The following is a 13,219-nucleotide window of genomic DNA, read 5'->3' as shown; positions in this document are numbered from 1 at the left end:
TCTATTTTTTAACTCAGTATGTTACAACACCAATGCAGAGTGAAGCCTGGATTTAGTATTTTGTATTAATCCAGATAGAATTGAGGGTGTAGAGATGATTGAACCCCTAGGGTTAAGTGACCATAATATAATTCTCAGTATTTTGTAAGAGTGTGGATGCAAAGACTAGAATTGTTAAGTTTAACTTTGGAAGGGAAAATTTTGAGCAGATGCGTCAAAGTTAAAAAAGACAGACTGGGATAAGTTTTTAAGTGTGGGGACAGTTGAGGAGCAGCGGAACAGGTTTAAAAATGTTTTACATGTAGGATAGGTACATACAGTACCTAAATTTGGAATTAATAGGAAATTAAAATCAAACAACACCACAGTGGGTTAATAAAGAGTTAAAAAAGAAGCTGTAAAGGAAAAAATAGCTGTGTAAGAAATATAAGACTAATAACTCCAATGTGAATCGTAGGACATATGAGAACATAAGGTCAGCCATTAAGAAGGATGTTAGGGAGGCTAAATGAAAGTAGGAGAAGAACATAGCATATAAGGCAAAAGGTAATTCAAAAAGTATTTTAATAGTGATAGTCAAGGAGGAGGTGAAGTGCATCAGGAATAGTAAAGGGGAATGAAAAATACAGGCAGTGAAATAGTGAATACTCTAAACTTGCATTTTTCTGATATCTTCATAAGTGAGGAAGTGGATAACCTCCCAGCTATAAATGGAACTAAGGAGGTTCTGAGTGATTTAGAAATTCTAGAGGGAGAAGTACTACTCGGATTAAATATGCTAAAATAAAAAAGAACAGTACCAGATAATATTTACCTTTGAGTTCTTAAGGAGGCTACCGAGTACATACAGTATATAAACCCTTGATGCATATTTTTAGGAAGTCACTGCGCACTAGGGAAATTCTGAAGGATGGGAAAATGGCAAATATTATCCTGTGTGTCTGGGCAGATACAAGCAACTATAGGCCAGTAAGTTTAACATGCATCACAGGAAAATTAATGGAAGGAATTATTAAGGATAAGTTTAAGCAGCACATGGCAAGTACAGTACAGGAGTTTTTCTGAACGTTTAGCATGGGTTCAGAAGAGGAAGGTCATGTTTTACTAACATGCTAGAATTCTATGAGGAAGCAACAAAATGATATGATCAAAGTGGAGCATATGATATTTTTTATCTTGTTGTTCAGAAAGCATTTGATAAGGTGCCACATGAGAGGTTGGGCATCAAACTAAAAGAAGTGGGGGTTCAGGGTGATTTTTGTAGATGGGTACAGAATTGGCTCAGTCATAGGAAGCAGAGGGTGATGGTGTGAGGAGCCTTATCAGAACTGGCCGATGTTAAGAGTGGTGTTCCACAAATAAATATTTTGATATATAAATGATATAAATTATTTGAATAGGAATATAAGTAACAAGCTGTTTAAGTTTGCAGATGATACCATGATAGGTGGATTGGCAGATAATTTGGAATCCATTAAATCATTACAGAAGGACTTGGACAGAATACAGGCTTGGGTAGATTTGTGGCAGATTAAATTTAATGTCAGTAAATGTAAGATATTAAACATAGGAAGTAAAAATGTTAGGTTTGAATCTACAATGGGATGCCTGAAAACCGAAAGTACACGTTATGAAAAGGAAGTTTTTCTTTACACAGAGAATCACAGACACTTGGAAGAAGCTACCAAGTAGTGTTATAGAAAGTAAGACTTTAGGGACTTTCACAACTAGACATGGTGTTTTTTTTAGAAGAATTAAGTGGATAGGACTGGTGAGCTTTGTTGGGCTGAATGGCCTGTTCTCATCTAGAATGTTCTATCTATCTATCTATCTATCTATCTATCTATCTATCTATCTATCTATCTATCTATCTATCTATCTATCTATCTATCTATCTATCTAATTCTAACCTGGTCACTGTCTGTTTGGATGTTACACACTCCCCTCTTATCCTTGTGTAGATTTATCCAGGTGCTCCATTTTAAGTGTGTTCCCTGAGATAAAATGCTATCTACAGTTGCCAATGTGACCCTGAAATAAATTACACTGGTCCAGTAAGGAATAAATCGGTGGATGGATAATTTAGCTACAGGTTTTCATAAATTAAAAGTGGGATGTCCACTTTTCTTATAATGAAATGTATGAAATATTCTATCTTACATGACTTGCAGTTACTGGTGAGATTCTTATCCAACTTGTGCACTTTCCAAACTATAAAGTTGATGTTTTGGATTCACAGAACTCAGGGGCTTGCAGAAAATCCACAGTCGGTACTAGTGCTTGCTTTCAGGAAACTCGATTTCCTATAACTCAGTCTCTGAAACACTTCATCATCACAGTTCAAGTTCATATCCTTTAGCAGATATCCTAATGGAATTATTTTTTCCATAAACAAATAACATTGCCATTTCCATCTTTTCACTCAATAATAACCGATTCGTTTAAAAAAAAATAAATTGCATGCTTTACAACATTTTCCTCTCTTTTTTGTTTGGCCATTCCAATTTCACTGCAATAAATCCATTGACATCCTGTCTGCTTAAGAGATTTGAAAATAAACTATTTCAATCTTGCCTGCACTTACTAAATCTTGTACAACACTATGTACCTAATCTCAGATCTGGTTATTTAGCCCCATCAATCAGCTTGACTTTGAAACCTATATTTATTGTAGTATTCTTTGACTTGGTCGAATGTATTATGACAATATCATTACAAAGTATGCTTTTTTGATGGAATAAATTAAATTGGGTTTCAAATTTTATTTAGATACTCCATGATAAACAATATTAAAACAGTCTTTTTACAAGAAACTGGTTTATAAATGGGCGGCACTTTGGTGCAGTGGATACCGCTGCTGCCTCGCAGTTAGGAGACCCGGGTTGGCTTCCTGGGTCCTCCCTGCGTGGAGTTTGCATGTTCTCCCCGTGTCTGCGTCGGTTTCCTCCGGGTACTCCGGTTTCCTCCCACAGTCCAAAGACATGCAGGTTAGGTGCATTGGCAATTCTAAATTGTCCCTAGTGTGTGCTTGTTGTGTGTGTGTGTGCGTGCGCCCTGTGGTGGGCTGGCGCCCTACCCAGGGTTTGTTTCTTGCCTTGCGCTCTGTGTTGGCTGGGATTGGCTCCAGCAGACCCCCGTGGCCCTGTAGTTAGGATATAGCGGGTTGGATAATGGATGGATGGATGGTTTATAAATTATTTCTTATCTGTCCTATACAAATGTACTTTTCCACACTATTCTTGTCACTGACATGCTACTACTGCAGCTGCTTACTAAAAAGTATAATAATAAAAAGGCTTGCAAATTGGAAGAAAGAAAGATCAATTAAGTAATAAAACTCTAAAATTAAGTATCTGCAATTTAGTAAAAATCTTATTCAAAATTTACAAAATACCTACTATACCTTAACAGTATATGCAGATTATGAAATGACACAAAATGTCCTGGGGTAATGTGACTCCTGCTTTGCATATGACTAAGTTCCTAGTAAAGTTTCAACAACTGCACATATATTTACTTTTCCCCTATCCTGCCACTGTGTTACCCCAGCTAATGGATAAGGCCTTTATTAAGGAAAGGAAAATTCTCAATCAATCAAGCCTAAAGTATAGGAACCTAATCAAGGACTTTGTTAGATGGTGCGACTCAAACCACCTACAGCTGAACACCAGCAAAACCAAGGAGCTGGTGGTGGAATTTAGAAGGCTCAGGCTCCTCATGGACCCCGTGATCATCAAAGGTGACTGTGTGCAGAAGGTGCAGACCTATAAATACCTGGGAGTGCAGCTGGATGATAAATTGGACTGGACTGCCAATACTGATGCTCTGTGTAAGAAAGGACAGAGCCGACTATACTTCCTTAGAAGGCTGTCGTCCTTCAACATCTGCAATAAGATGCTGCAGATGTTCTATCAGACGGTTGTGGTGAGCACCCTCTTCTATGCAGTGGTATGCTGGGGAGGCAGCATAAAGAAGAGGGACGCCTCACGCCTGGACAAACTGGTGAGGAAGGCAGGCTCTATTGTAGGCACTGAGCTGGACTGTTTGACATCTGTGGCAGAGCGACGGGCGCTGAGCAGGCTCCTGTCAATAATGGAGAATCCATTGAATCCACTAAACAGTATCATCTCCAGATAGAGGAGCAGCTTCAGCGACAGACTGCTGTTACTTTCCTGCTCCACTGACAGACTGAGGAGATTGTTCCTCCCCCACACTATGCGACTCTTCAATTCCACCTGGGAGAGTAAACGTTAACATTATTGTCTGTCTGTATACCTGCATTGTTATCACTTTTTAATTTAATATTTTCTTTATCAGTATGCTGCTGCTGGAGTATGTGAATTTCCCCTTGGGATTAATAAAGTATCTATCTATCTATCTATCTATCTATCTATCTATCTATCTATCTATCTATCTATCTATCTATCTATCTATCTATCTATCTATCTATCTATCTATCTAAAGAACCTTATTATGGTAAAACCCATTTCAGTCAATTTGTATCATGTTTTCCAATATGCAGAAGAGGAGGAAAGGGATCCAGTAATATTTTCATCACTTCATACAGACGGCAATTAAAGAAAAAGCAAATAGAGCACCTCAGTAATTTCCAAATCTTTGGTCGGTTTTGCTGGTAACATGACTGCATCTTTCAAAAGTTTTATCCTGTACTGTGTACATTTATTTTAAATTGTAAATTAGCTCATTTTAGGCATAAATTCAGTAATCCTACATTCTTCATCAGACCTTCTAGCAATAATGTCTATGCTTTCACAAAATATTCACTTAAATTCATTACAATAAAAAAATATAGCAATACCACCAGTGTTATTATTCTGACAGGAAATCGTGCAGCCTCAGACTAGAAGACTACTAGAAGACTACCGCCAATTTGATATCCTACATAAACAGGTCAGGGTATCTCATACTGTAAATGTCTTCTATCTTGAGAGACATTGCTAACTGATCTTAAAGAAACATCAAGTAATTTACCAGTGGTGTCCCATGCAATTGTCTGTTGCAAAGCTTGCTTGTGTACAACGTACCATGAAAAAGGTAGATACATGAAAACTATAAGCTACTATCACAATGTCCCCTTTTTAGCATGCAACATCTGGGTGCATTTATAAAGACGAGAAAAACATGAAGTGGATGAATGCAAGCCAAGACATCTAAAAGTCGCTCTTATTTGTATTGTGATCATTGTTTTGCAAGCTGTCAGAGCGCATCACAGCGCATCACTTTTTCCACATTTTGTTATGTTACAGCCTTATTCCAAAATGGATTAAATTCATTTTTTTCCTCAGAATTCTGCACACAATACCCCATAATGACAACATGAAAAAAGTTTACTTGAGGTTTTTGCAAATTTATTAAAAATAAAAAAACTGAGAAAACACATGTACATAAGTATTCACAGCCTTTGCTCAATACTTTGTCGATACACCTTTGGCAGCAATCACAGCCTCAAGTCTTGTTGAATATGATGCTACAAGCTTGGCACACCTATCCTTGGCCAGTTTCACCCATTCTTCTTTGCAGCATCTCTCAAGCTCTATCAGGTTGGATGGGAAGCATCGGTGCACAGCTATTTTAAGATCTCTCCAGAGATATTCAATCGGATTCAAGTCTGGGCTCTGGCTGGGCAACTCAAGGACATTCATAGAGTTGTCCTGAAGCCACTCCTTTGATATATTGGCTGTGTGCTTAGGGTCGTTGTCCTGCTAAAAGATGAACCGTCACCCCAGTCTGAGGTCAAGAGCGCTCTGGAGCAGGTTTTCATCCAGGATGTCTCTGTACATTGCTGCAGTCATCTTTCCCTTTATCCTGACTAGTCTCCCAGTTCCTGTCACTGAAAAACATCCCCACAGCATGATGCTGCCACCACCATGCTTCACTGTAGGGATGGTGCCAGGTTTCCTCCAAACGTGACGCCTGGCATTCACACCAAAGAGTTCAATCTTTGTCTCATCAGACAAGAGAATTTTCTTTCTCATGATCTAAGAGTCCTTCAGGTGCCTTTTGGCAAACTCCAGGCAGGCTGCCATGTGCCTTTTACTAAGGAATGGCTTCTGTCTGGCCACTCTACCATACAGGCCTGATTGGTGGATTGCTGCAGAGATGGTTGTCCTTCTGGAAGGTTCTCCTCTCTCTACAGAGGACCTCTGGAGCTCTGACAGAGTGACCATCGGGTTCTTGGTCACCTCCCTGACTAACGCCCTTCTCCCCGATCGCTCAGTTTAGATGGCCGGCCAGCTCTAGGAAGAGTCCTGGTGGTTTCGAAACTTCTTCCACTTACAGATGATGGAGGCCACTGTGCTCATTGGGACCTTCAAAGCAGCAGAAATTTTTCTGTAACCTTTCCCAGATATGTGCCTCGAGACAATCCTGCCTCGGAGGTCTACAGACAATTCCTTTGACTTCATGCTTGGTTTGTGCTCTGACATGAACTGTCAACTGTGGGACCTTATATAGACAGGTGTGTGCCTTTCCAAATCATGTCCAGTCAACTGAATTTACCACAGGTGGACTCCAATTAAGCTGCAGAAACATCTCAAGGATGATCAGGGGAAACACGATGCACCTGAGCTCAATTTCGAGCTTCACGGCAAAGGCTTTGAATACTTATGAACATGTGCTTTCTCAATTTTTTTATTTTTAATAAATTTGCAAAAACCTCAAGTAAACTTTTTTCACGTTGTCATTATGGGGTGTTGTGTGTAGAATTCTGAGGAAAAAAATGAATTTAATCCATTTTGGAATAAGGCTGTAACATTAACAAAATGTGGAAAAAGCGATGCACTGTGAATACTTTCTGGATGCACTGTATAGGTGGGCTTATTAATAAGGCTTTCTTAGCTGAGATTTTTTAAGAAAAAAAATGTGATGGCGTACTGATACTGGGTCATGTGGTCATAATATTAAAACACAAAAGTCTGCTTTGACTTAACCTAAAGACAAAGATATCCAGAAGAAGCTATTTAGTTAGTATGATCACTAACCCTCTAAGAAAAATATTGATACTATGGAGTTTTACTAAAATCCACATAGTGAAATCAGGCAGAAATCCACCATGACAAAGAACAAGAGAGAGAGAGAGAAAGAAAGACTACCAGATTACCATTGAAAGCACGCCTCAGGTTGGGAGAAAATGGGCCACTAGGAGGGGTAAAACCCTGTCATGTGTAGTGCCCTAGAAGGAAGCTAGCAATACTCCTCTAGAATGTTTGAGCAGCTGGATTACTGCAATTCCTCCAAGCAGAACAGAGTTTGCAGCATGTGGAACTTTGCTGCCTAGAGGAGAGTGCAGCTAGCAATGGAGCTGCTTTAGGCACCTATGTCTCTGGGGCTACTAAGGATTAGTTATGCATGATCAGCAGGCTGCAGGAAATGCTAACATGATGTTCCTATAACCAAAGCAGAATGTTTCTGACTTTGGAAGTAATCACGGGGCTTAATCTACACGTGTCCCCAGCATAAAGTGTAATATTGCCTCAAGGTAGAGGCTAAAGTATGTCTAGGGATGAATTTTTGGAAAGGCTCAATGGTTAGGCTTACAAAAGACGGAGAGAGAAAGAGTATCCTGCAAATGACTTAAATGTGGTTGAAAGGGCCCAGGGGTTCTGCTCATGTTTTATTCATCTGTATTATGTGTTCTTCCCACTGTCACCCTCTCATTCTGTAGTTCAAATTAAAATAAGGATATGCCTGTTTGATATGTCTCACGTCTTGCTGTGGAGAAATGATATTTATAAAACAATGTTCATAAAATGAATATGGACAACTTCTCTTTCTAAAAATATTAATGATCAAATGATCATCAATGATCTTCTTCATTTATTAAAAAACAAACAATATTTAAATGGCCATTTATATTGCCAAACTACAATGTATCCTGATCATGTAAGTTGCCTTGGGTAAAGGCATCTGCCAAATTAATAATAATAATAATAATAATAAGTCATACAGTTGTCAGAAATAAAAGAAAGTTTAGTATTTTATTTTGTTTTTTGTTTTTCTACATGTTGAGTTGCACAGTTAAGATGCCATCATGTGCAGTCATTTGCAAGTTTGGATACTATGATGCCATGAGTCTTCAGAACCTGGGGTCTCCTTGTGTAGATTTTGATGTCACGTGGTCTTAGAAGGTGTGTTATACAAGGGCAAGGAATGTGCTCAGTAATTGTGTACATTTCTTCAGTATTCTTCTTGTTAATGAAAACTAAAACATAATGTCATTATCGAAAAAAATTATAATTCTGTTAACTACAACAAAAAAAAAAGAAAAATGTCTGAAAACTAGAACTAAATGAATGCAAGAAAATAAAAGCAACAAGAAACAAGAACTTTTTAGTCAATAAAAAGACAGCAGAAGGTATTGATTCTGGAAATCCTTTAACTGGAGAGTTTTTTATATATTTGTGTTGACACCTCATCTAGAGTTGTGTGATATTGGCAAAAAATTATCTCAATATTTTGTGGGACTTTGATGATAACAATAATTAAATAATATTTTGCATCCTTTAAAAATGTGTTTGTAAATGTCTTATTGATCTAGCTTGGTCTTGTTAAAAGGATATTAATTGTAGCTTATTTATGAGATTAATGGAACCAACAGTTAAGGAAAACAGGTCTTATTTATTTACTTAAAACTAAAGTAAAATAACACAAAATCATTAAAACTACCAGTCAAAGTATTACTGAGATCAAACTATGCAAATATGGGTAAACCATTTTAAAGTGGCCTGTAAACCTGTTTTAGCTATTCAGTAGAAACATAAAATTAAACTGTTATTAACAGATTCGTAGATTTACATATAAAAAGACCACTTACCTTATGATGGCTTCACTATCAATCCGAACAATGCAATACGGGTCACTGCTGCCAGAGCTGAAGGAAAAAAAAAATGTGAGGTACTTCTAAAATAGCATTTACCCAACAAAACAAATGAATAGTCATCTTTGGAGTGGTAGCTCTTTGGCTAAGGATCTGCACTGGTATCTGGAAGGTTGCCAGTTTAAATCATGTTACTGCCAAAAGGGATCCCACTCTGCTGGGCCATTGAGCAAGGCACTGTACAAAGGCTGATCCTGCACTTTGACCTCAAAAAGTCATATGAAAAAGATAATTTCCCCTTGGGAATTAATCTATACTAATAAAAGGCAAAGCCCTCACTGACTGACTGACTGACTGACTGACTGACTCACTCACTCATCACTAATTCTCCAACTTCCCGTGTAGGTAGAAGTCTGAAATTTGGCAGGCTCATTCCTTACAGCTTACTTACAAAAGTTAGGCAGGTTTTATTTCGAAATTCTACGCGTAATGGTCATAACTGGAACCTGTTTGACTGACTCACTCATCACTAATTCTCCAACTTCCCATGTAGGTAGAAGTCTGAAATTTGGCAGGCTCATTCCTTACAGCTTACTTACAAAAGTTAGGCAGGTTTTATTTCGAAATTCTACGCGTAATGGTCATAACTGGAACCTGTTTGACTGACTCATTCATCACTAATTCTCCAACTTCCCGTGTAGGTAGAAGGCTGAAATTTGGCAGGCTCATTCCTTACAGCTTACTTACAAAAGTTAGGCAGGTTTCATTTCGAAATTCTACGTGTAATGGTCATAACTGGAACCTGTTTTTTGTCCATATACTCTAATGGAGGAGGCGGAGTCACGTATCGCGTCATCACGTATTATGCCTCCTACGTAATCACGTGAACTGAAAACGAGGAAGAGATTTACAGCACAAGTCAAACGCGGGAACAAAGGTAAATGACGTTAATTGTTGACTGTCTTTTAATACTGTGTACTTGTTGAGTGTCTTTTAATACTGTGTAAGCATACATATTAACACATGTGCAATTAAACGTGTGCATTTACGGGGTGATTTCTCAGGCTTAAAAGCTCGCCTTTTATTAAAAAGGTAAATGCAAACTCTTTTCATTCTGAAGGGCACAAACCACGCTAGATTTCAGCCGTTAAACGCGCAAAAATGTCAGTACACCAGATAAATAAGCGCAACATATTATCAGTTGTATTGTATGCTTACAATACATATAGAAATGTGTTAATCGTTAACTAATATTATGGGATGGTGTTTTTCGACTCGTGCTTTGATTTAAACGATTGCATGTCTTGGTGGGTTTGCGTAGCTTATTGTCAATATCTTTACAGCTCTTTTTAAGACTTAATTTAAAAAGGTTTTCTTTTCTTCTTAATAAAAATTTAAAAGCAGTACTTCGCCGGTGCGAAGCGCTCACTTCACTCCCTTACGGGAATCGAACCTCGGACGTCAGCGCTAGACGCTAAGCCCCTAAAATTGCGCCACGGCGTGTGGTTCGTTTATTTGACAGCATGTAGATCGGGGTAATTACATTCACGGCATTCGTAGTCTGATTCACAATCTGATTGTATGGGTGGTGACCTACCAGGTAACGCTTATGGTTAGCCAGCAAGTCATCTCGAAGTGATCACTCGAGTGAACGCAGCTTCACAAAAAAACAGATCCTTAACAAACTGTTATTGGTATATTTTCCCTCAATTTTAAAAGGTTTTCTTTTCTTCTTAATAAAAATTTAAAAGCAGTACTTCGCCGGTGCGAAGCGCGGGGATTTGAGCGACTGACGCATACAGACATATTCATGAGTGCAGGTACTTCGGAAAGAAAGCACCGTGTAAACCTAAACTTTAAATTAAGTTCATAGACCTACAAAAGTTTGCCATTGATTTGAGGCAAGATTGCTTTTCTCATGTACAACTATACGTTGCATTCTTAACAGTAAGCTTGCACAGCTTGGTCATATTACAACCTGAGTGCTGAACTGACAACGTCGTATACAAACAGAACTATAACAATCGTAATAAACAAACAAAAAAAAAAGCGAAGAACCCTTGGATTTAATAAAAAGGCTCTTTCCTTGGCGAAGCAAAGAAAAAGGAAGACCTTATATGGCGTTCGTTTATAAAACAACGGAAAAGCTGTGTTAAGGCTGCTTCACAAAAAAACAGATCCTTAACAAATTGCTATTGGGATATTTTCCCTCAATTTAAAAAGCTTTTCTTCTTCATAAAAATTTAAAAGCAGTACTTCGCGGGGATTTAGATATATATATATATATACTAGCAAAATACCCGCGCTTCGCAGCGGAGAAGTAGTGTGTTAAAGAGGTTATGAAAAAAAAAGGAAACATTTTAAAAATAACGTAACATGATTGTCAATGTCTGCGGTGGGTTGGCACCCTGCCCAGGATTGGTTCCTGCCTTGTGCCCTGTGTTGGCTGGGATTGGCTCCAGCAGACCCCCGTGACCCTGTGTTCGGATTCAGCGGGTTGGGAAATGGATGGATGGATGGATTGTCAATGTAATTGTGTTGTCATTGTTATAACTGTTGCTGTCTTTTATATATATATATATATATATATATATATATTATATATATAATATACACACACACATAAACATTTATATACATATACATATATATATACATATCTACATATACACATCTACATATATATACACACATACATAAACACACACATAAGACTTACTGACTGAAACGGGCTTTCATTGACAATCATGTTACGTTATTTTTAAAATGTTTCCTTTTTTTTTCATAACCTCTTTAACACACTACTTCTCCGCTGCGAAGCGCGGGTATTTTGCTAGTATATATATATATATATATATATATATATATATATATACATATACACACATACATGCAGTTTTAATAACACAGAAATCAATATAAACATTAACATCATTATCATATGAGAATATGAAGTAATATATAAGAAGCACATTTCATATAAATATAAATTATTAAACAGTAAAATCTTCTTCTGTAATTTGCTACCGTGGCAATTTGTGTGTCTGTCCAGGATTTTAAATGACCTGTAGCTCGCAAACCGTTTCACCTATACACTTGAAATGTGGTACACATATAGTACGTCACGTCTACTATCCGCTTTATGGGTGATGATTGTTTTACTCTTTTTATCTTTATTTTATTTTATTGTAGAATCAACTCCTATCTGCGCACAGCAGGGCAGCCGTGGGCGGATGCGTATGGTGTATTCACTCCATGTTATCGTGCATTGCGCTGTCAGTGGTATTTTGATAAAAGAATTTGAACAACATATAAGAAGCGTATAAATTATTAAACAGTAAAACATTAACATTTAAGAAGTAAAGTTACATTAAGTACTACTGCAGTGCCTTCGGGTATATCTCATTTTTTGTTTGCCCATTACATGCTTAAATGTATACATTTTTTGGTGCACCTACCCGAGAACACGCGACATATAACCGAGCGTGGGAGAAGCATGGATTTTAAACACGCGTTGAGTTGATCTGCTGGTCTCCCTCGTGGAATAACTGGTAATGTTTGACTAAAATCTACAGCGAGTAAAACGACATTACCTCCTATTTTTTTTTTTACGATCTCTGAGATCTTGCTTTTTTCGGTTCAAGGCTTCATAAGCTCTTTTATGTTGTATGGTGTACTTATCCCAAACCATCATCTTTGAATGTTGCAAGACTTTCGCCTTGTATGTAGATCGGGGTAATTACATTCATTGCATTCCTAGTCTGAATCACAATGTGATTGTATGGGTGGTTACCTGGCACTGTAGGGTTGCCACCCGTCCTTTAAAATACGGAATGGTGCCGCGTTTGAGAATGAGATTGCGCGTCCCGTTTTGAATCAATACTGGACGGGATTTATCCCGTATTTTTTTTATAATTTTTTTTTTAAAGCAGCGTCTCATGCAAATCATCCCACACGCATTTTATGAAGATGCCTCCTTTCCTACTTTTGATTGGGTAATACTTGATGTCATCGTTACTTTGATTGGTCTTTTTAACTGTCCAGTGAGGAGGGCGTGTCTTTTAAGTAGAGTCTGCAAAGTGTTGGCACTGAGATGTGGCGTCAGCGCCATAGTTGAAGCCCCTAACGTTGCGGTCAGCAAGTCGGCTAACATCTGCCATGTGCCGTCTTTCAGTTGTGAGAAGCAGATCATAGAATGGTTGAAAATGTTGCCCCTAACGTTGCGCCACGGCGTGTGGTTCGTTTATACCTCGTGTCTTCTCATTAAAGTTTTATCTCGCGAATATGTTATTGCAATCCGCAGCGGGAGCGTTTCTATAAACTTAATTTAAAGTTACGTTTTACACCGTGCTTTGTTTCCCTTATGAACATGCTTGTATGCTT

The 13,219-nt window shown here is 38.0% G+C and overlaps 1 protein-coding gene across 1 annotated transcript in view; it reads right to left on the bottom strand.

The window, feature by feature from the left end:
- Positions 1–13,219, bottom strand: part of rasa4 (RAS p21 protein activator 4) — a 130,663-nt gene that overhangs the window by 72,347 nt on the left and 45,097 nt on the right. Inside the window, exon 2 of the mRNA XM_028807134.2 lies at positions 8,834–8,890. Within this exon, the coding sequence (XP_028662967.1) occupies positions 8,834–8,890 (57 nt within the window). The remainder of the gene's footprint in view (positions 1–8,833; positions 8,891–13,219) is intronic.

The sequence above is a fragment of the Erpetoichthys calabaricus genome, chromosome 8 (assembly GCF_900747795.2).
Source record: "Erpetoichthys calabaricus chromosome 8, fErpCal1.3, whole genome shotgun sequence".
NCBI classification, from domain to species: Eukaryota; Metazoa; Chordata; class Cladistia; order Polypteriformes; family Polypteridae; genus Erpetoichthys; species Erpetoichthys calabaricus.
The sequence above is the reverse complement of the archived record's forward strand: the minus strand, read 5'-3'. Positions and strand labels throughout refer to the sequence as shown.